The sequence below is a fragment of the Lepisosteus oculatus genome, chromosome 1 (genome assembly GCF_040954835.1).
Source record: "Lepisosteus oculatus isolate fLepOcu1 chromosome 1, fLepOcu1.hap2, whole genome shotgun sequence".
NCBI classification, from domain to species: domain Eukaryota; kingdom Metazoa; phylum Chordata; class Actinopteri; order Semionotiformes; family Lepisosteidae; genus Lepisosteus; species Lepisosteus oculatus.
This window is the reverse complement of record NC_090696.1, coordinates 16873463-16895958: the sequence shown is the minus strand read 5'-3', so window position 1 is coordinate 16895958 and position 22496 is coordinate 16873463. Positions and strand designations below refer to the sequence as shown.

The window sequence follows — 22496 nt, the reverse complement described above, 5'->3', positions numbered from 1 at the left end:
ATTAAACTGAACTGAATTAACAGGGTCCTTATGATGTGGCGCGTGCTTGTCAAGGATGTGCGTGACAGTCCTGGGCATCTCCTGGAGCCTCACCTTCAGCTCTCCCTTGGCCACTCGGAACGCCAACTCGGTCACACTGCCAGCCGCCATGCGGGAGGCTGTGGATGTGTGAAGCTCGTTCCAGATGGTGTCGTTATCCACCTGCACAAGGACACACCCAGCCGATCAGCAGACAAAGAGAGACACAGGAACAGCATCACGGAAGCAGGCAAGAAGCGCCAAGGGGACTGCCGCAGAGCCTGCGACCCCTAGATGGGCATCACTTTGCTCTCCGCCCAGTGCTACCAGCCCTGGATACCAGCCCTTTGGTGTGACAGTGCTGCTGGAGCCAGATGTGACCCTAATGAAATCCATTCTGTTGGAACAGCGAGCATGACTCCAAAGCAAACTTCAGCAGCTGCTGCCGGGGATAAAAGGGTGAGAACACGAGAGATTCATTCTTTACTTCTCTCCTTCTAGCATTTATCCGGCTCATAAGTTATCGGGGAATCGCAAACCATTTTCCAAGCTCGAATTCCACACAAGCCACAACAATCTCCCTGCAAACATCGGGTTGCAAAACAAGAGGACTAATACAGGCCCCCCTCTGCGGACTTCGACATCACCCCCAATGCGAAATTCCTTTCTGCTCCAATCACAGGATTTCATCTACTTTTCTTCTCCAGACCCAAGGCCATCTCCCAGTGTCTCCCAGTGTCACAAACAACCATGTGCAGGCTCGCTTCCATCATCATCATCATCATCATCAAATTCAGAAAACAAGTGACCCCCCCACTGCATGACAAAGCAAAATACACTGCCTTCACTTTCACAAACACTTGTGATTTTAGCCTATTAGAAGAAGATGAGCGCTGCACAGTCTGTATCTCTAGAACTCACTTGTTAGCTCTGTCTTACAACAATCCATGTACACACTTGGCAATGCGGGCTGTGTGTTGTGGTTTACTGTACTGCAAGGGAACTGGACTATGTAATTGGTGAGGTCTGAGTCAAGGCCACAACTCTACTTTTGAAACAGTAGAAATCTGTAAGGAAAGATGGCTGGGTTTAACGGGAGAAAGAAAGCAGGCTCCACGCGTTTCTACAGGTTTTGCAGCTGAATGATGGTCGCTGCTGTGGCTGGCCGTGCAGTGCGCCCCTTCTGGGCTAGGGCGTCCCGTCCTCCCAGGATTCCCAGAGGAAGCGCTCCTACCGTACGGAGACAAGATTTCGACAACAGCGCCAGCTCAAAAGGCCGCCGTGTTCCCGTGTGACTTTGTTTTCCCTTACGAAACTCACATTTTTTAGAGGTTTGGCACCACGGAACAATGAAATCAGAGGAATTTCTTTTATCATTGTCATCAACATATTGTTTCAATCAGCTCACATCACCAGGGAAGCAGAGTCCGGAAATCTACATGGATTAAGGCCTTATCAACATCATGCATGCAGCTTTCCCCCCACCCCGATAATCCCCTCTCAACTGTAAATTGCTGAACTCCGACCATAGCATACAAGACTCGTGCCACAGACAGGCCCCATCAAAGGGAGCCTGTGATTGCCAGCCCCACCCTCGGAAGAGCCAACCGCCAGGGGCTCTGGAAACTGCAAACAACAACAAGAATCCTGTTGTGCTTTATCCATCCATCTTCCAACCACTTCATCTGATTCAGAGTGGTTGGGAAGCCAGAGCCTATCCCGGCAAGCAACGGGCGCAAGGCAGGGTACAGCCTGCATGAGTCGCCAGTTCATCACAGGGCACACACACACACACTAGAAGCCACAGAATCCGCCTGTATGTCTCTGGATAATGGTAGGAAACTGGTGCACCTGGAGAACATACAAACTCCATGCAGACAGCACCCCAGCAGGACCAGAACTGAATCTGTGATGGAATCTGTCCAGTCCCATCACCCCAGCCAATAAATCTTTCGATTCCCTAGAACACACACTGTGCTTGGCGTAGAGGTCAAGGAGTGGAATGCCGATTTTTGAATTCTGCAAACGACACATTGCACAACGTAGAAAAAGAGAGTGTCGTTTTATCATGATCCAGTTTCCCTCAGAGCCTGGATTGCTCATGGGATGAACCTTGACAGAAAAGTTAAGAGCTGGTGCCAAACATGGAAACCCAGCTGCAGGAATACCAGAGCAGTGTGCGGATTTCCATCTGTTCAGAGCACCTCGCACAACGTACTACATGCCTAGGACACGCAAAGCAGCAATTAACGCATACGGGCATGTTTGTTTTATGAAAGGCGTGTTTAGTCTGGCACACAACTCAAGGTGTAATACTCTTTTTGCGGCTCCAGTCATTCACTATACGCGTTGAACCCAAAGCCCCTTCAGCTGGTCTCTCAAATATAATGTTTTCCTTTAGTTCATGATTCATAACCAAGCTCAGTCTTTTGACTTGCTCCATGTGGGAGTCCAGGTACCTCGATTATCTGTGCTATCGGGTGATATAATTAGCACTGAGGTTAAGAAAGGTTCATAGTCCAAAGCTCCTCTTGCAGTTTCTAGTCTCATCTGTTCTTAAAACTCTTTGTGGCAGGCACGGTAAGATTTACTGCAAATGTCACTAAGCAAGGCCAAGGATAATACAGTGCAATGATAACAACAACAACTATATTTCAAACACTGGCAGTCCAGCAATGGCTTATTAGACAATTAAGCAGGTCAGGGTACTCTCCAGGATCTGCTGTGCATCTACTTCGAATCTCCCAGAAGACTGTCAACATGTACTGTATTTAGTGGTTCAGGTTTATGACAGAAGGCAGTGAGGTCTAATGTGATAATAAACATACTCTCCAGCCCAGCCCTGCCTAGCAAGGCCAACCCTGGGCACATGGCTCTTGGCATACATTGAACTTTGTGTGGCAGGAGGACCATTTTCTTATTTTATTTCTGTGGTTTCCTGCTCTGTGGAAAATCACAATCAGATTTGTGGAGAAGCATAACTGTGATGCATCAAATCTGATCTCTCGTGCTAGGATATGACAGGACAATTAAAGGGGGGAAAAAGAGCAACAAAAAAATAGACGCCATTCTTGCCTATCTGCCAGCAGAGACGCTATAAATCTCCAGGTTGAGAAAGCCGGGTGACTCAGGCAGACCTCCACAAAAATTCCCTCTCCGGGGAGGCCGGTGGAAACAGGGTAGGAAAATCAGGATACATGAGGAGGTGGGACGCGTGCCGACTCTGCCGAGACCGACATGTTCTCAAGGATAAATCAAATCAACAACGAAAAAAACTCTCTGTGAACACACACACACACACTTCTCCGTCTCTCCTCGTATTTTCCTATGACAAATTCCAGTTCCATGTTCTTGAACTGGAATTTCAGGTCAGTTCTGAAATGCGGGGATTGATTTGAAAAAGATGAGGGACTAAGAAAAATAGGCTTATTCCTCCAGCACTGAGCAGCTTTTCCAAATGTTCTGCAAACCCCCTCACCCCCTTCCTGTGCTCCTGCCTGTGGAGCCCAGATAAGCAAAGCCCAACATAGTGCCCCCCACTATGGCTCTTTTCAAGTGAAGGGGTTTAGAAACTTGGCATGAGGGCCCGGCTGACAAAAGTACTTGACTGGGGTAGTAGTGACAGAGGGTTAAAGACCGGAAGGAATGGTTAGGAAAATGTCCAGGTCTCCAACTTACCCCAACACCCCCACAGGGCAGCATCACAAACATCCTCTGGGACAGGATTCCTGAGGGAAGGAGAGAATCGATGACAAGGTTAAACAGTCTTAAAGACAAACTTAACGCTTTGTTCAAGGAGTGAAGGTAAGTCCGGCTCTGATAAGGCCTTCCTCCTCATGGTGGCCCCATAACTTGGGTCCTGTCAGAACCGTGACAGCTGTGCCATCGAGATTTCATTTCGGCCGAGAAAATTCTCACGATACCCTCACGTCACGGCACGGAACAACATTGCCTCTAGGTGTGCCTGGTGTGTCAGAATCACCACACAGGGCATCAGGGGTGCACTCTCTTTTACACAGCTACACGTAAAGCAGAAAATCAAACTTAGTCTCCTGCTTGCTGTTTTTTCCCCCCAAATCTAAGTAGTCAATTAAACAATTAACCTAATTATTAAAGTAGTCTTTTATATGATGAAACAAGACACAGACTTCATTAAAGGTATAGTTATCTATAAATCACACTCGGAGGCAGGTTAGAAGTGCTACAATTACGCAGTTAATAAAATAACTAGACCAAGTATGCAAGTGCAAGCTAGGGGGGAGCACCCACCAGGAGACGGGGGATGCCCAGGACCCGAGCCTGAGAGAGCCCTGATGTACAGTATAGGGTGGCTTTGTGCTGTAGTGCTGGGACAGGCTGGCCCCGAGCTGGCAGTGTCTCTGTGACGGGCTGGCGGCGTGCCCGGCCACTTACCGGCCAGCTTGCGGTTGTCCAGCTTGAGCCGGTTGAGGGGGTTGGTGCCGTACAGCAGGACGTGGCGCTCCGAGTGGACGGACTGCAGCTCCTCCAGCGTGGCCTTCCTGCCCCGGATGCTCTGAAGGAGACAGGCACAGCCACACCGTCACATCGCTAGACACCTGGCAGCCTCGCCGGGCAGAGCCCGCTGGAAGGCCCTGCACTCTTGAGACTAACCGTGTTTATGGGAGTTGTGTGTCTGTGAGTTGTGCCACATGTTGGTGCCAGTAGACTACTGTCTGACAGCGATGCAATGAGTAACCCACTGACATAACAGCCACTGCTGGAATATTAGAGGGCCCCAGAGGATCTCCCACCCGAAGAAACACTGTGTTTCCTTTCTTCTCTTTTCAGCATGGAATAAGTCTTTACTTATAGACAGAAGTAACAGACAGACAGTAAGACAATATAGCAGACCTTTGCCTAAAGATATGGAAGTGGTTTAAGGGATGATGGTTAGTAAGTAGAATGGCTTCTGAATGTGTTGGGGGGATGCACTGTGTTATCGGCTTTATGTTGTATATTTGTATTGTATGTCTTTAATTGTATGAGCTCACCAAACCAAATTCCATTAAACTAGTTAAGGCAATAAAGTATTGAACTGGTCCATGAGATGTTTGCTCTAATTTGTTCTGTTTTGTACAAACATTTTTAATAAAAAGGAGCAAGAGCTGCCGACAGAGGAGGACTGGCCACCTGGTCCAAGAGAAGTGCCTCGTGACGAACGAGGAGAGGGGTTGGGGTGTCTTTACCTCACACTGGTTCCTCAGCCCTCTCTCCTGTAGTCTGGACCAGATGCTCTGGATTCTCCCAGCATGCTCCGGGTGAGTGCTGTTGTCGCCGCAGGTGCACTGGTGCTTCAGCATCTGTGAGTCGTACACAAGGCCTGCAGGAGGAGGGGTGGACAGACAAACAGGACACCACCGTCACCACACTGCCAGAGGACAGGAAAGCAGCTAGCCCAATGGCTTCCCCGTGCTGGAACGGATTGCAGTGCCAGTCTGATAAATTCCTCAGCCTTATCCTGAGCAGGTTGGTCGGTTGAAACGCTGAACACCCCGCCCTCCTGGCCTCCTGGTGTCTACCTGTGGTGAAGCGAGGCTTGGTGGGCGATTCCTGGACAGGCAGCGCGAGGCTCTTGTCCGGGATCGTGATGGTGGCGGAGGCCGGGGAGGACTGGGTGCGGGACAGAGGGCGGTGAGCGCTGAGCACCATGGGAACCGCCAGCGTCTCCATCTGGGCCGTGTGCCGGCGGAGCTGCTGGAGCTGTTTCTGCTTCTCCCAGAGTAACGACTGCTGTGCAAAGAGAGAAAGAGGGACAGAGGGGAAGGTGAGAGCAGAGCCAGGGCAGCAGGATATAACCCATGTTGTACGGACAGCATACTGACATACTGGGACTGTCACAGCATGAGCTGCTTCTAAAGTTAGTTGGTGTGCTCAGCAGATGGTACCCTGAATGCATAATTTAAGGACTGGCCTTCCATGGTGTAAAACCACCAACACCTCTGCACAGGAATAAAACACTAAGACACTTATTGAGCTTTTAGTTTGACCAGGATCAGAAACTAGTGCACTCCTTTTTTTAATACCCATTTTCACAAAGTGCAGTACTATGGTGCCCTCCTGTGGTAACTGCAAGGCATGACTGATGTATAGCTCTCTACTGCCCTATTGTGGCTCAGGGGGATATTACACCACTCGCACTTCACTGGGTGCAGTGAAGCAATCACATGACTATGACACGGGATCACTCCGAGAGCACTTTTGTCTACAGTTCCTGAAACCTTGCAAGCACATGGGTAGAAATCTGCTAAATAGGGTTGATCAAAGCAGCTTGGGCTGTTTTTAAAGAGGAGAAAGGGAAACCTCACTATGGTTCCACAGCGATAAATGACATACTGTAGATGAAAGCTTCCTGTGACATGTAATTGAAGATTTAACACTTAGTGAATGCACAAAAAGTTTAGAATGCTCATACAAAGAATAACACATGGATACTGCCATCCTGTCATCTCCAGTTATGCGACATCTTAAAATCCAAAACCAGAACCTTAAAAGGGAGGTCACACCATCTGCCTGCGTTCTGCCTACCTTATTTGAGTAACTCTATAGTTTATTTGTGTGTATAGTTTATTTGACCCGTGTAATAAAATAATTAGTCCACTGCATACTTCTTGCCTGGAGACAGAGCACCCATCAGGCCTGAGACCCCCAGACCCCAAAAGGTTTATTTTCACCTACTGGGAGTTTTCGAGTTCCTCCCCTCTGTGCACAAATCGTCTATTGTTGCTGTACAACACTGTGAGCTTCTGTATAATCCAGTATAGCATTCTGCAGCAAACTGTTGAGAAGACCACTATAGAAAAGATTCATTCAATAAAAAATTGAACCTACAGTGCATAAGTGTTCCTAACCATTGTTGGCTATCTGTGCAGCGAATTATACCTTTTTATTCACAAGAAGTAATATTTTTGCATTTACTCATGTGTGCTGCTGAATCATTGCGATTGTCAAAATGAAATTATTTAGAATGGACTAGGCAAGTAACAAAGATGGTATTAATGTGTTTCCCAGATAGTGTTTCTCAGACATTTCCCTTTCTCCGTGTGTAGTTGTGAATGCTGAGCAAGAGAGCATGTGACATTACCTGATTGAGAATAAGCGCATGCTGGATGTTTATCTGCTGGTGCTGCTCCTGTTCACCCGCCCCCTCTGCTCCACTAGACTCCGCCTCCCGTAGTGACTCCGCCCTGGGGCGTCGCTGGTGGGTGTCGGTCAAACCCGCCTCCTCAGAATCCATGTCCTCTGAGGGGATCTGCCTGAGCCGAGGCTTCTCACTGGGCTTGGACATCAGCTGGCACACAGACATGCACAATATCACCCACCCACACAATGAAGCCTGAAGGCAATACTGGCTGGGGGCAGCCCTTCCTCCATCTTGCCATTCTGCTGCCATGCCACGAGACTGTGTTGCTTAAGTAGTATTTCATGTTAGTTACCTTATATTATTTAGATCCGCACAATTCATTCCTTATCAGAAAGCTGCTTATTTCTAGTGAGAGTCCTGGCAACCCACAGCCTACCTAGAAGCTCAAGGCACAAGACAGGACTACACAATTGGTGGGACACTGGTCCATCACGGGGAAGGCACACAAGCACACAGGGATAATTTAGAGGCACCAATTAATCCCGCCAACATATCTCTGGAGGTGGGAAGAAACTAGAGCACCTGGTGAAACTCTACGTGGACACATGCAGAACATGTGTCTCAGGTGGGAATGGAGCCCATTTTCCCCAAGGGCAGTGAGGCAGCGGCAACTAACCATGACGTTACCCTCTGAGCAGACACGTCAGAATTAGAAATATGCATATACACACATGCAAATGCAATGTGGCATCTCTTTCATCTGTTCTATCTGTATCACAGCAATTGAAATCCAGGTTAAATTTGACCACGGCTCCTTCCCCGCACTGGAGTCACGCCTGGAAACGTGCTGGAAGAGTTTCTCATCAGCCCAGGGAAGAGCCTTACCTTGCCCAGGTGCGTCTGCTGCTTGAGCCTCTCCAGCAGCTGGCTGTGCTGGTGCTGCTGCAGCAGCTGCTGGTGGAGGGGCCGGGGGCTCTGGGGCAGCGGCTCCGAGCGAGTGCGGCTCAGGGGCTTGTGGGGACCCAGGGCGGCCACCCTGTCGAGCTGGGGGGCGAACTGCAGGGGCATGGGACCCAGCCCTGGAACTGGCGAACAAACAACCCCATGTCACGCGCATCACAACACAGGGTGCTGACGGAGCCCGGTTCACACGGTTCAGACAGCTCACCGATGCAGACAAGCCACGGTCCTTTCACACTTGACTGCAAACCACATGTTAGCGAGTTAAGACTGGCAACTCATTGCTTAAATGCCTTGTTCCCGATTCATACTTAGCACTGTGTTTATTCTGATAAAGGAACAGGAAAAGGTTTATTCCATTCTGAAAGTAAAAGAAAACAGACACATCCTTTCAGCTCCAGAGCCTTCTTCAGGTGTCTTCTCTTTTTCTTCCAGCGTGGAATAAACCTTTTCCCGTTCCTTTGCAGCCCAATCATGCGGATGCAGCTCCCTACTCGAACTTGTTTATTCTGATATACGCTTAGCATACATGCCAAGACTGCATGCGTGACATTCTAGATTACTATCAGGATATATGTTACTGTGGTGAAAATGAAAGCAAATGTCAGCTTTTATCAGCCTTGCAAGGACTGTCTGTTATAAAATGCAAACGTTCACCACTAGATGGCAGTGCTCACCTTTCTGAGTCACATTTGCCATCTGGATATTATCATGCTCCAGCTGACAGAAGAGCCTATGTTTTTTGTGAGTTCACCACACCATTTGAGGCAAGCCCACTAGAAAACACCCTTACATAAATAAATCAGGCATTTTCAAGCAAATCGAAACCCAGGGCGCTTCTCTAACTAGACTGCTGAAAGTCTGATTTTCACAGCATGCCCCACATTAAAATATACCCCAGTGCTGTTTTAAAACCAACAACGTACAACTTATTGAGGTTATTGAAGAACGTGAGCACCATTAGCTTTTGAAATTAAAAAACCATCTAGTGCGATTTTGCACAAATTTAGCACAACATAGTTTCAAAGTTTCTCAAGGTTTTCAAAAAGCTCATTCATTGCCTCAAGCCTCGTCACACCTCTGTGCTTTCTCTTGTCTTCTCATGACTTCCTTGTGCTTTACCACCACACTTCGCTTACAACACAGTGAGCTCTTATCAGGCATGAGGCATGAACAGGCTTCTCAAAGGACATTTTCACTTTCATCCTACAACGCAAGGAGTTTGGGAGAGCTCAAGTGCATTGAGTGTGCTGCTTGTCAGTATGTTTACCACCAAACTCAGTTTCCTTAACACTGAATTTATTGCAAGAGAAGGATTAGGCTTCAGAGATCAGCTGAGTACTTGACAAGAGCAATAACCTTGTAAACCTTTTTGTGTAAAATGCAGAATGACACCAGGATAGGTTGTACACTGCGGCCCAACAAAAACTATGATTAACCTCACTATACATCAGAAACTGAAAAGAAAAATGCATTCACATTCGCCCCAGCAAACATTAATAAGGGTGTGTTGGAGTTAGGGAGCAGTTTGGCTAAGAGCTGTATCTGGGTGTGTGTGCTCTGTATTGTTCCAATAAAACTGTTCATATGGGACTTATCTGCAAGTGAGAGAGTGCTGCACCCTGGTCATCTTGCCAGAGCCTGTGCTGGGTAAGCATGATTCTATTTGTCTGTGCACATGATTGATCCCATATAAATGCTTACTGGGAAATATGTGGTCAAGCAAAGCGAACCCACTACACGGTTTGTCATAGCCCCACACAAAATACTACATTCTTACATTAGGAAAAATTCCTATGAATAATTTGAGATTGTGATTTGCAGAAGCTACAAATTCCACAAATGGACAGTCCCTTCTGCAAAAGTATTCAGTCCCTTCCAGTGATTTCCATATTTTGTTGTACAAATGATGTATAATGTGTTTTCAAGAGAATATTTTCATCAACATCTGCAAATACAAACTGGACTTGTATTGTATTGTATGTGTGTGAAGCAGCATTAATTGCAGCTGTGTTTTTGGATGGGTCTTTACGAACTTTGCAAACCAGAAAAATGTACTTTTCACGCATTCTTCTTTGCAGATTTAAACAAGATCCACGAAGCTGGTTGGAGATCGTTGATGGACAGTGATCAACTTGGCCGATGGCTTACATTTACAACCCCTGTGCTGCATGTGAGAACAGTCCTCTGAACATACTCCCCTGAAATGTGCACCTGTCGGATCTTTGTCATTTGATGAGCCTTACAGGAGTGTTATCTCTGATAAGTGGAGTTCTGTGCTACTCACTGACACAACAATCATAGGGCCACTTGGCCGACTGTATACTTTGGCTTGGCGAATACTGGTTGCAGTAAGCAAGCATAATCCAAGCTTGAACCAGCATGTTACTGTAAAAAAATACTTATGCTACTGTCACAGACCGCTCCTCAAACAGGAGCGCGCAGCGGACCTGGAACAAACGGCATAGACTGGTACAGCTGTCTCTAACCCATGTTGTGCGCTCACCGGTGACCAAGGGGGTGGAAATCAGACCTGAGGGCTCCAGGATGACCACCGGCTGCAGGCGAGGCGACAGGTGCCCAGTCGTGTCCTCCAGCCCCACGGGCATGTACACCTGGGGGGCCGCCCCCGTCAGCACGGGCAGCCGGGCTGCTTTCAGGGAGCCCATTTCTGCATCGCCCTGCAGGAGGAGAACAAGCAGGATCAGACCCCGTCCACGCCACTGCTGCGCCGAGGAGAAACAGACTGCCACTGGACCAACAGGGGTTTTCGAACAACGAGAGGAGGCCTGTTCTCAAAGCCACGCTTGAAGGCTGGGCGAGGGCACATGGTTTCTTTATTTTTGCACAGGGGTTTGGGTGACTCAAGCGCTGACAATTCTGAAAGGTTCAGAGGTCAGCAAACAAACAAACAAACAAACAAACAAACAAACAAACAAACAAACAAACAAGGACTTGGACACGCCAGTGGAAGTTAAGAGGAAGACAATCCACTCTGGAAGAGAGGGGCCCATAATACCCAGTCATGATGCTGAAGCTGGGATCTTTGCGGACAAGGCAGGACAAGACACGCTGATTAATAAACTACAGTCAGCCAAATGAACGAGATGATGATCCTGTCTTTTGTCAACGCACTGAGCAACAGGTAACAGAGGTGCTCGCAGCCACATGTTCAGTCACTGCATGAAGCACGATTTCAGTATCCATTCTTTAACCTATCAGAGGTCACGGTGGAAGCCGGCGTTTCTAAGGAAAAGCACTTGGATTCCCAGAGGCAAGTCTTGTCCTGGCTGTGCCAGTCAATGTGGTGCTGGGACTCTGCACGAGCGCTGTCTGACACACACCTTGGCGTTGGCTGGCAGGCCCAGTGTGATGGTGGGAAGAGCGGAGGGGTTCTGCACAGTGAAGTGTGCCAGCATGCCATCCTGGAGCAGCAGCCTCTGTGCCTGGAGGGAGGAAGACAGAGGCAGTCAGGCAGCGAAACAGACAGGGGAATGATGGCATCACCTGGCAGGAACCAGGCGCCTGGAGAGACGAGAGCAAACAAGGGAGGGAGCGAATGTGGGGAAACGACTCAACTGAACAGGGGGAAAAATGAGTGCATGAGACTCAGAGGAGGAGAATGGGCAGGAGAGAGACAGGTGGGGGATCCATACACACGTCTCATCAAACCACCCAGCTCTTGCTCAACATTCACAGGGGTAGAGAAATAAAAGGACAAAGGGGGCAAAGGACAACCTCATTTCTGCAATGAGAAGGCTTGTTCTCGTTGTGTAAAAAATTAAAGGGCTAATGATCTAGAATGGATACTATTTAAAGTTTAAATTTACTGAATCTTTTCCCCATATTTAGGATTCTCTAAGCAGCTTAAATCTTTCATTTCAATAGATCTCATTAAATTCTGCACTCCTGCAGAGGAAGAGTTGTTAAGCCACCATGAGAGAGCATGTGTGTGGGAAGCATATTCAATTCATCAATGCAGCCTCTAAATGAATTAATCAGAACAGACCTGGGTTAAAAGGTTTAATTAATGCACGAAGAGATCAAGTGTCATGGGCAGAGTCTGCCGCTGCTGTAAAAGCCTGTCTCCAGGGCCATTGTTTAAAACATTCGATTACTCCGTTGCCAGAGAGTCCTGCACACCCTGCGTTCTGTACCTACAAGGTTTCCAAGAACTCACAGCTCAGATTTCCAAAACTAACGGCCTGGCAGCTAATGAGATTTGCAAAACAAAAAAAAGGAAGAAATAATTAAAATGGGAGGAGCTGAGGAAAGCACACGAGGGGACCTAAAAAGAAACAGAAAAAGGAGCCAGCAAGAACCAGACGAGGGGAGCAGAAAGACTCTGGTGATGCAGACGGCCTTTTGTTCTGGTGACCAATCAGGAAAACAGGAATGGTGACCTCTGCTTTGCGATTGGTCTCCATCCTATTTCTATTTGCCCTGGCGGTGACCCCGGTTGTGACCTCTGCCCCAGCAGAGCGTGTGAACCGGACCCACACTTTTCTGAATGGACCATTCGCTTTCCTCAAAGACAGGCTCCGTAAATCCCCTCCAAAACACTACTTCAGAGACCGACAAGGGCAAACTACAGCACACGTGGGCTCTTTACTACAACAGACTCCCTTTATAAGAAGACTTACTAGGACGTAAAAAAGTGCTTAGCTCTGTGCGGTGGAGGTGGTTGTGCAGCAAGACAACATTGGTTTTATTAACACAAATGCCACTTATACATACACATTACATACAACCCCTTCCCCCGACTGAAAAATTGAATGAATGTAATGTGTTCCTCAAAAGGTCAGGTCAATAGATGGTACCAATGATGAGATATCTATTATTTTACATGTAAAAAACCTTCTGATTTATTATCGATGTCCAGACAAACACCCGCTTTCTTCTCCTGACAGAGCGCTGCGTTGGCAAGGTAGGAACACTGTTGGTTATGACAGTAGCCTGACCCTATTTACTGGTGTACATGGTTAAGAAAGCGAGCAGACATGATAAATGAAGTCAGGGATCCCTTGTCTCGTTCAGGCAGCGGCTGAGCCCGAGAGGCTGAAGAACCAGGGCCGAGGGGAAGAGGAAAATTGGGGGCTCACCTCATGGGACACTCCAGCGGTCGGGGGCAGCACTCCATTCTCCGTGGGCAGGCTGTCGTTGGGGGAGCTGCAGCCGGAGACGGGGGTACTGCTGCTGCTGGGAGAGGAGTCTGGTGGGGAGAGAAATAAGCACAGCTGTTTCAACATCTGTCTTCACCAGAGGCATCACAGGACAGAGGCTGAAACATGCTCTTCTCATCGAACAATCAACCAATCAGCGAGAAGATTCCGTGTTTTTGCTTCTCGGCTGCCGTCGGGTGCCAGCAAAACAGGGATCCGATCAGATGTTAAAGAAAGAAATAATAAAAAAAAACAGTGGCACACGGGAACCTTATTCACAGCCTGTCAGTAAAACAGAAAAATTGAACCGGAATGGAAAAGATATTCTAAGAAACCTTGAGCTAATAGCCCCATCATGGCTCTTGAATCAGTCCATTCTTATCGTGTTTCAAAACAACTCCCTTCACATGGGAAGCTACGTGAGAGGCTCTGGAAGAGCAATACCAGCAAGAACTGGATAAATGACCTGCCTGGAAATCTCCCACCTGGCAGAGTATTAATCACCTCCAGACCTCACTGGTGAACAAGCACACCTCAGCGAGACTTGTTGCACAACCCAGTCCTGCCTTTTCTCAAAGGAAATGACTACAGCTGAAAACCATTTAAAAACACTTCAGCACTGATTACGTCAGGAGGGTTTATAATGCAAATTGGACGTCAAACCTTAATCAGAAAAGAAAAAAAAAGTCCCAGGGCGGAAGAAGGCAGCACCCTGCTTTCAATCTGAATTTCAGGTTCCTGTAAGGAGACTTAAAGCACTGAAGCTGCTCAACCCACAGACACTGGAATCCCAGACTAACGCAAAAAAAAAAACATATTTAGACTTCCATTCATGATTCAGACTCTTTAAAACAGTTTTGAGCACACACATGTTTAAGGACATCTGCATCCATAAAACTTGAAAGGAGCAGGCCTGTTAAAAACTGAAAAGGTGAAAAACGATGTTGGCCAACAGTATACCAATAATACAAAACGAAACAGACCCATGTGGAATGTGTAATTGGCTAGTTTCAAGGTTTGTTGTTTTGCACTTGGCTTCTACTGAAGTTATCAATCAGGCATTTATCTGGTGTACTACAGTACAGGCGCTGAGGTCACCGATTTGCGCATGGTGTGACCACACATTACATTCTCGCGAGGAAAGACTCATTTTTAATTGTCCCACTTTCTGGAATGTAATAAAACCAGAGGGCAGGAGGTAAGTGGGAGTACAGAATAAGCTGGCCAGACATGTTGCTGAAGTCAAGAATAAGCTGACCAGACATGTTGCTGAAGTCAGTACCCAGCTTCCTTGAAGATACCGCTGGACAAGGTGCCTGAAGGTGCATTTTTAGGGCCTGAATGCCTAGTAATGCATCGCTGGGCAAAGGGAAATAATTCACGTCATTGAATCTAGACATTCAAAACAGTGATAGGACTTAATGTGAAGCCAGGCAGCCTTAGCGTCACTGGGGTGTTGGCATCACAGGCCGATGTTGAGGAGCGACCACGATACCCACCCATAGTCTCGGGGGCTCTCTGCTTCACAGTCGGAGGGGCGCTCTCCTTGCGGGTCAGGGGGCTCTTCCTGGTGCCCAGGTGCTTCTTCAGTTTGTTCTTCACCTTCAGGTTGGGCTCGGAGGCTGAAACAACAGGACGATGCCCTGTTACACAGGTTAACCACCCCTCCTGGAGGGAATCCCACCCTTGCTCTTTCAGAACAGGTGCTGCTGTAGTGTTCAAAATTTTGCCAACTAATTATTAATGCAGAGATGACAGTTAGACTACAGCCCTGGGTGGCTCCTCCCACACAGGGGTGCTGTCTCACTGGCTGGCCGGCCCACTGTGCTGCGTCTGCTAAATTGCCAGATTGGTGACTCCAGTTTTAATGTAATTGCTGTTTTCCCGGATTTCACCATGTGTTACTGGAAGAGAAGCGGACAGTTCGACTCATCTGCTAGGCTCTTCATTCACTGTCTCATGTAGGAGTAGAGCAGAAGTTCATCCCATTTAGTCAATGAGGCCACACTGCAGGGCCCATTTTGACACGAGCTGGCATCACACACAGCGCTCATTTCTGAGAACCCGTCCCTGTTTTTTTGGGGGAATGATTCCTTGTGAGGCTGAAGACATGTTAAACTACTTCGCCATATGGGCACAGATTCATTTCAAGATATCACAGCCCTTTATGAAATGCATAATTAGCGCTTTATCAATTTCCAAAACGTGAATTTGTGTTTCTGTGGAGCTGGCTGGTGAATATTCATGTGCCATATCCAAACACAAGGCGCCATCTCACAGTGATGTGTGCATTTTGTTAGGCTTCTGTAAGGCATGTCTGAGATTGGATTCTGTATACAGATGATCTCTCTGAACTGAACAGCCTCACCCAAAATCTGTGTGGATCTGCTGAATAACGGTCTGGAGAAATAATGTGTTAAGATGGACGAGCGCTGGGTTGGATGAGAAGTTTTGTTTTTGTTTAGGGACTAAGGCGACCAGCTCTGTTGCCTCCTGTGAAGCCTCCCACATTCATCTCCTAGTGTCACCTTAGCACCCGGCTCGTCCTGCCGCAAGCCAGGAGTCTTCATTCTCCTCCCAGGACAGGCAAGAGGATGAAGGAAACTGACTCGGACTGAACTGGCAACTTCCCGAATGCAGTGGCGATGGACCAACCTGTCCGGCGCAGCGGAATGTCTTCTGGGGAGTCGCTGGGTGGCTGCGGTGGGGGGGGCACCATCAGAGAGGGAGGGGGGACATCGGGGTCCGGAGCCAGCGCCCTGCAGATATACAGCCCACAGCATTAAACCAGTGTCTTTGTACAGCCGGCCTGTTTGTTGATTTAGTTTAAATTTGTATCTGATCTTTATTTTCTGCAGCCATTAAAATCATGGAGGTTTCACTCGATACATTTACTAGTCTTGAATAAGGAAGACTGTGACACAGTAAAAGTACTCAAAATCCTCAAGGGCCTTGACACACCCAACCCAGTGAACCATGAACAAGAGGGCACACATGTGGAGAAACTGCAGGGAAGTGCATTTCAAACTGAGAGGCACTTTCTTTACACAAAGAGTTGTGGGAGTCTGGAACAAGCTGCTGCACAATGCTGCTGTAGTTGAAACCCTGTTTTCTTTTAAGAAAACAGCTTCATGAGATTGTGGACCAAACATCTACTAACTACCAAATGAGGTGAATTGGCCAAATGGCCTCACATTTGTCAATGCTACAATTTATTCAAAGCATTTAAAGTAAAACATTCTGATCATTTTTGAAAGGACTCACATACTTTTCCAAAAACCTTACACTTTTACACCGTCCAAAAACAGTTAGACTGAACCTGGCACCCATATTAAACAGATAGCAATCCTATTGGGGTTCAGTTGACTAAAACTGCATGCCTAGTGTTCAAGGCTCTTATTGTGGGGACACGCTCATTGAGAAAAGCATGGCTGTTAATTTGCGTGTATGGCTCTGGCTGGCTCGCAAACAGACGACACCAGCTCAGAAGGAGAACAAGTGTGGGTTGGCTCACCTGTAGGCTACAGGGGGGTTGCTCAAGGGGTTGGAGTTGGTACGCTCCAAGGCAGCCTGCTGTTTCTTGAGGATCACTTCCTGTAGTTTCTGTTTGACAGCTGTACTGGCCACAGCACCTGCCAATCAAGAGAGCCATGAAATCAGAGTCCTGTTTTCTATTCCACGAGATCCTGCAGGAACAGCAATTCCTTCATCATTCTCTCCAAGGTGAGGGGAATGGAGGCAATTGAACCGTGGATGTTTTTTAAAGAAAGTCTCCACATGTCTTTCTGCAATGACCCCTGCAGACTTGTACAATAAGGCACTCAAAAGTGTGTTGAACCTATGGTAACTGCTACCACATGCTCTCCGAAAGCTCTTGAACCGTTCTGAAGGAAAAAGTGGAAAAGGAAGCAGAGCTGACATGCACTCACACACAGGAATTCCCACACATGTGGCTGTGAAGAGGGACTGAGAGCAAGGTGTCAACCCAAAACTGAAGCCACATGGGCCCGGCCCTTGCTATGCAAATGGTCAGCTAACACAGAATCGCTGAAATCAATTCATTTGATTTTTGTCTTGAAAGGTCATTTAAGGCAGTAATAGACATTATGTGCAATCTGCCTTTTAAACAATGTTCTTTTTTAATAGTGGCACTGGTAGTAAAATCTTGAGTATTTTATGCCTGTAGTTGGCTGGCTCAGCTGAAAATGGCTATAATTATAATTCTATTCCCAGACACCTACGGTATAGGCTATTGCTGGATGGAGCTGCAGCTAATCGTGCTTAACCTCATTAAAGGAAGAAGACAATTTGGCAAACACATTGTTATGTTTTTAACGCAATACTGTGCTAAACTTGTTTTCTCATTGTGTGAGCCAGATGCTACTGTAATGACCCCAGTCTAATGACAAACAAGGCTGTACAAGCTGTACAACAGCGCTCAGTGAGACTGCAGGCTGGCTCTCCGCGCTCTAGCTAATACCAGCTGAACTCTGAAAAGAGCCACCACTGCCAGAAAAAAATCTGGCTGTACTCCAGTTTCCAAGAGAGTGATTTTCTATGTTGATCTGCACCTCTGATGAGGCAAAGAGCTGTAGGAATGACAGGTCAACAGCACGGATCATATTCTAAAATATTTCAGCTGCTAAATGGAGTTGGTAGCCAGTGCAGAACATAAGAACTTTGGCCCAGGGTGATGGAAGCTGATATATATATATATTCTTTATTGGTGCAGGAACTGACTCACACCTTTAAGTGCCAAACAAAGAATTACCTACTTAAGATCTGGAGGTGTAGCTCAATATTGACTCAGGGCTTTTCAGTAGTCTATCAAACCTTACCCTGGTGATAGTATTTCCCTGTTGTCTGTAGATTAGAAAAGGTCCTGTTATTGTCAATATTTGCATTAAATACAAGCCTGCTATTTTTAAAGCTTGTGTGAGTGACCTGTTTGTTGCTACTGCTTTCTGCACGACAGCTGATCCAGCTAACAGCTTGGAGAAAAATTCCCCATTGGAAAAATTCTTCAGGTTTCCACATGCTGACCGAACTGTTCTACACCATAGATTGACAGCTCTTGAGCTATCAAATCCAGCTCTGACCAATTCTCCTAACCCTCTATCCACTTTCTTGACACAAGGTCTGACCTCTCTTACCCCCACACTGCCATACAGCAGAACAGAGAATCCTCTCATATTGCTCTAATTGTCAGTTCTGGACTTAATTTTGTATTACATAGGCAATACTCCTTTAGTTTCTGCAGCTTTCTTATGCTTATTGCCTTATGAATAATTTACCCCATTATTTTATGATTTATGAATGATTTATGTAATTCATTCCTATCACAAAACTCAATTTACAGGAGACAGATTAATCTAAACTGATTTCAGTATGCTTTCCCAAATTCTACTCAGGTTTTACCATGGTATACCACAGTAAACCTTTATTAGGTCCATCGGGGTCCCTTTCCCTTTCTTGTATAATTCTTTATTTTATCTCTTTTATCCCAGTTCCATGGTCTGAGGGTCAGACCAATATTGGGTAGCCTGTAAGAATTGCAATTCTAAAACTTAATGCAACTGTGACGTGGTTACACAAAATGTAGGGACCTCTACAGAAAGACAGCTAATGAGAAGACCAGGGTTCAGTGTTGTAGAGCAAATTGCATGAAATATTAATGTTCATCAGTCAGGGGTGTGAGCCTGGAAGGTGTGGGAACGGTAAGGTTTTGGGATCAAACCCCAGGTGGGACACTGCTGAAGTACCCTTGAGCAAGGTGCTTTGCTCAGATTACACATGTAAGTCACTATGAATAAAAACCTCTGTAGCCTTGGGGTGTTGAGTTTAAAAGTGCTCCTATCACCCCAAAACACACCTTATTATACAGAATTGGGCCTTTTCCTGCTATGGACCGCCTGCCAGAGGCTACCTGGGGTTGTTTGATTCATACAGAGGAAGAAGATTAATACACCCCCCCCACCCCATGTTCCTCCACCCTGAAAATAAAACACTGTTTTTTTATAGTGCAATGGCAGATGGCCAGCTTTCAACAGCTTCTGCTCTTTTTTCTAAAACCCTGCTGCCTTTTTTAACCCCTGGGAGAGCTGGAAAGGAGAAGCTGTGGCCCGGATTAACAACAACACAGACAGCTTCTGATTCAGCAGCTCTGCACTTCTTCCTCCCAGCAGATGAGACTCGCTCGCCACCAAAACGGCCGTGTGCTGCACGTGGTCATCTGGGCCCCTTAGATCAGGGCCTGACAGACAACGGGCCTTTCCAATCTGCTCTACCCCGGTGCTGAAGTGCAATCAGCTCCTGAGTTCTTTGGCACCGAGAATTAGAAGGAACATGCAGCAACTGAGGTACTGGTTGCACTGAAGTACTGCAGTGCCCTAGAAGCCCTGCCTTAAATTTCCAAGGCACCTGTGGAGCACATACAAGGTTATCAGACGTCCAAGGTCTTCCAAACACCTCCACAAATAACAGTACGGCCAGCTATTGTCTGTAACTCTGCAAGCAGTCTTCCCCAACTCCTCCCCCACATAGCTTGTCACATGCCTGTGATTTCATCTGTGTACTCTTTACTTCAAGTAAGCTGCCAGAACGGATACAGAGATGTTCTTCCTGAAGGAGATCTACAGACCACACCGCTGCAGTGCTTGGGCACCAGTGACAGAACTGTGGTTCAGCAGCCCGATCAGCAAACAGGAGCCCTTCTGAGCAAACAATCTCGTCGCATCTTGCCACTGGCAACATCAGGAAAGCACCTCTGACCTCATCCTTGCCACTGAGAACTGCACTGTGTCCTCGCAGATAATAAAGCACAAAGCAATAAAAAACACAGGAAGCTAGCAATGTGACTCATTTCATGTCAAATCATGACAATGAAGCTTTCCCCAGCTCGCAAGGAGGAGTTTTCCTTGGGACTTTTGTCTAGAGCATAGTGTACTTTTGGATCAACTGTTTTTTTTTTCATCATTTTTTTTGTGTTAAGGGAGAATACAGATAAGATCAATTATGGACAAGGAACACAGAAAAACAATATATATATATAGAAGGATGAATTCTTGGAATTGTGACCTGCTTGTTGTTTTTGGGATATCCAGAATCATTAACTAAAGTTTAAAGCCAAGTAAGACTGGGAAACCCCCAAAAAAGCAGAAGACATAATCAACTGCTACTTCTCCAAATAGAAACTTTTGTTTTTACAATGTTTCGCGAACGTGCACAGTCCCTCCCTATTAATAAACACAAAGCCCCACTCCTGAGAGCCGAGAGATGGTGTAATGCCCCCCGGAAGAACTCAAATTCCTTCATGGATAGTATTTCTGCACGCAGAGTCATTGCTGCCACATGAGAACGTGGACACATGCAAGTATAAATGTGTGGTTAGTCTAAGGCTCTGGGAAGGGGTTAGGCTTAAGGAGAGGAATTCTTCGGTACTCACTCCCCGAACTTGTTCAGCCCGAGCAACAGGGGGCGCCATGACTTACTCTGCTTGCTTTTGTCCTTGTGCCACAGCTGCTGCAATTCCTGCTGTTTTTCCTGCTCTTGCTCTCGTCGCCGCTGCTCCATGTTAAACTGCAAAACACAACATTGCACATCCTACTAACATTCACCGGCAAACGCGTGATCTCAAAGCCTCATTTACTTAGATGGAGAGCAACATCTTGACCAAGGCAACTACCAGAGTGAATGACCTTGTCTCCGAGATACTTACATGTTTTGTGTTCTGTGGTAATACATTTTACCATTTAGATCACAAACCAGTCCCTTGCGGTGTAGCCGAATCTCCTTAAGGAGGAGATGAGATGTGGTCACTTTGTTTTGGATTCTTGTCCATTTCATTACTGTGAGCATGAGGCCTTTGCTTTCCTCCCCGTAAGAGAAAGACAAGCCTCACATCAAAAACGCCAGAGATCAGATAAGACATGATCTTTCTGAAAAGCTGCAGAAGTGTCCCATCAACATGCCCTGGCAGAACCACCTACAGTACCAGCCCGCTCATGGCCGATACTGCAACTGTGTAACTGTTGCCATGATCTGCATCTCTGCCTGTCATTTCTGGCAGAGGAGAAGATCTTCTCAAGGCTAGCAAAAGCACAAAGCATGTTTCTTCTGTCTTTTCCCTCCAAATGGGTGTCAGGAAGACCAAAACGGGAAAACCTTTTAGCGAGACGGGAAGGTGTTTCTTTTAACAGAGAGACTCAGTGCTTTCCAATTTGCATCCACAAGCCTGAAATACACGTCTGTGTGCTGTAGTCGAGCGTGCACACCGCAGGGCCACACTTTTCCGGCCAGACACACCACGCACACCCCCCCCCCCCCCCCCATCAGGAGGAGAGCCGGAAGAGAGCCGTACCCGGATCTGCTGGTGCAGCTGGTGCTGGGAGATCTGCGCGCAGGGCTGGGGGCTGGGGAACGGGCCGAGGAGCAGGGGGTGGGGCAGGGGCGTCAGCATGGCGGTCTCCGAGCCGGGCCGCACCAGCCGCTGGCCCACGCGCAGGTCCATGGGGGCGGCCTGAGGGACTGCCACGGACACGGGGGGGCTCACATCCGCTGCGGTGGACAGAGACAGAGAGAGAGAGAGAACGGCATTAGAAAGCAAAGCGCGAGCAAAACGTGTGGCCAGCAGATAGAAACCGCATGAAAAGTAGTTCTCTTTGTGAGTCTGATTCTCTGTCCCCCCACCCCACTCTCTTCTTCGGTTTTTCTTTTCTGATGCTTGGAAAAGGGGGGTGTCGTTATTGTTGTGCGTCTGAATGCTATTACAATACAGAACGCAAACAACAAAGGGTGGCCAACAGGTACACAGGAAACAGGAAAAAAAAAACAGGAAAACAGGCCAACAGGAAAAAAACTAAACCAATGGCAACACAGTGTTACCGAGCGGCTGAGTATCCACTGCCGACAAGCGCCAACCACAGCCTCACTCTTGAATTCAGGAAAATTGCTCTGCACTGGGGCTCGCCTGAGTCTCGATCCAAACGCACTCGATCCACGTACGTGCTTCTAATGCACGTACCTGCTATTGATGTGTGAAGAATAATTCAAAGTGGACAGTGAACCAGATAATACTAAGGCTCCCATTTACAAGCACGCAGTACCGACTGTCCTTGTTTCAAGCCTAGGGTCTGTTGCGCAGTAGGCATGAGCAATTTTAGACAACTTGCAATCTTGCTTCAGCTGGAAAAAACCTATGGAATCCTATAGTCTATGGATAATTCTATATATCTATGGTCATCAACATAACCTCT

The 22496-nt window shown here is 47.2% G+C and overlaps 1 protein-coding gene across 9 annotated transcripts in view; it reads right to left on the bottom strand.

Moving 5' to 3' along the window:
• The window catches only part of hdac7a (histone deacetylase 7a), a 131643-nt gene that overhangs the window by 15145 nt on the left and 94002 nt on the right, over positions 1–22496 (bottom strand). For 7 of the 9 annotated variants that reach the window (XM_069182906.1, XM_069182859.1, XM_069182948.1 and 4 more), the window contains 15 exons: positions 21602–21798; positions 20733–20820; positions 16757–16874; positions 15898–16001; positions 14742–14864; positions 13183–13292; positions 11425–11526; positions 10587–10761; positions 8006–8205; positions 7121–7327; positions 5559–5769; positions 5226–5359; positions 4432–4552; positions 3697–3746; positions 94–201 (listed from right to left, as the gene is read on the bottom strand). In XM_069182906.1, the coding sequence (XP_069039007.1) occupies positions 94–201; positions 3697–3746; positions 4432–4552; positions 5226–5359; positions 5559–5769; positions 7121–7327; positions 8006–8205; positions 10587–10761; positions 11425–11526; positions 13183–13292; positions 14742–14864; positions 15898–16001; positions 16757–16874; positions 20733–20820; positions 21602–21751 (2001 nt within the window). In that variant the 5' untranslated portion in view covers positions 21752–21798. The remainder of the gene's footprint in view (positions 1–93; positions 202–3696; positions 3747–4431; positions 4553–5225; positions 5360–5558; positions 5770–7120; positions 7328–8005; positions 8206–10586; positions 10762–11424; positions 11527–13182; positions 13293–14741; positions 14865–15897; positions 16002–16756; positions 16875–20732; positions 20821–21601; positions 21799–22496) is intronic. The other 2 variants (XM_069182661.1, XM_069182790.1) reach the window with 2 other exon arrangements.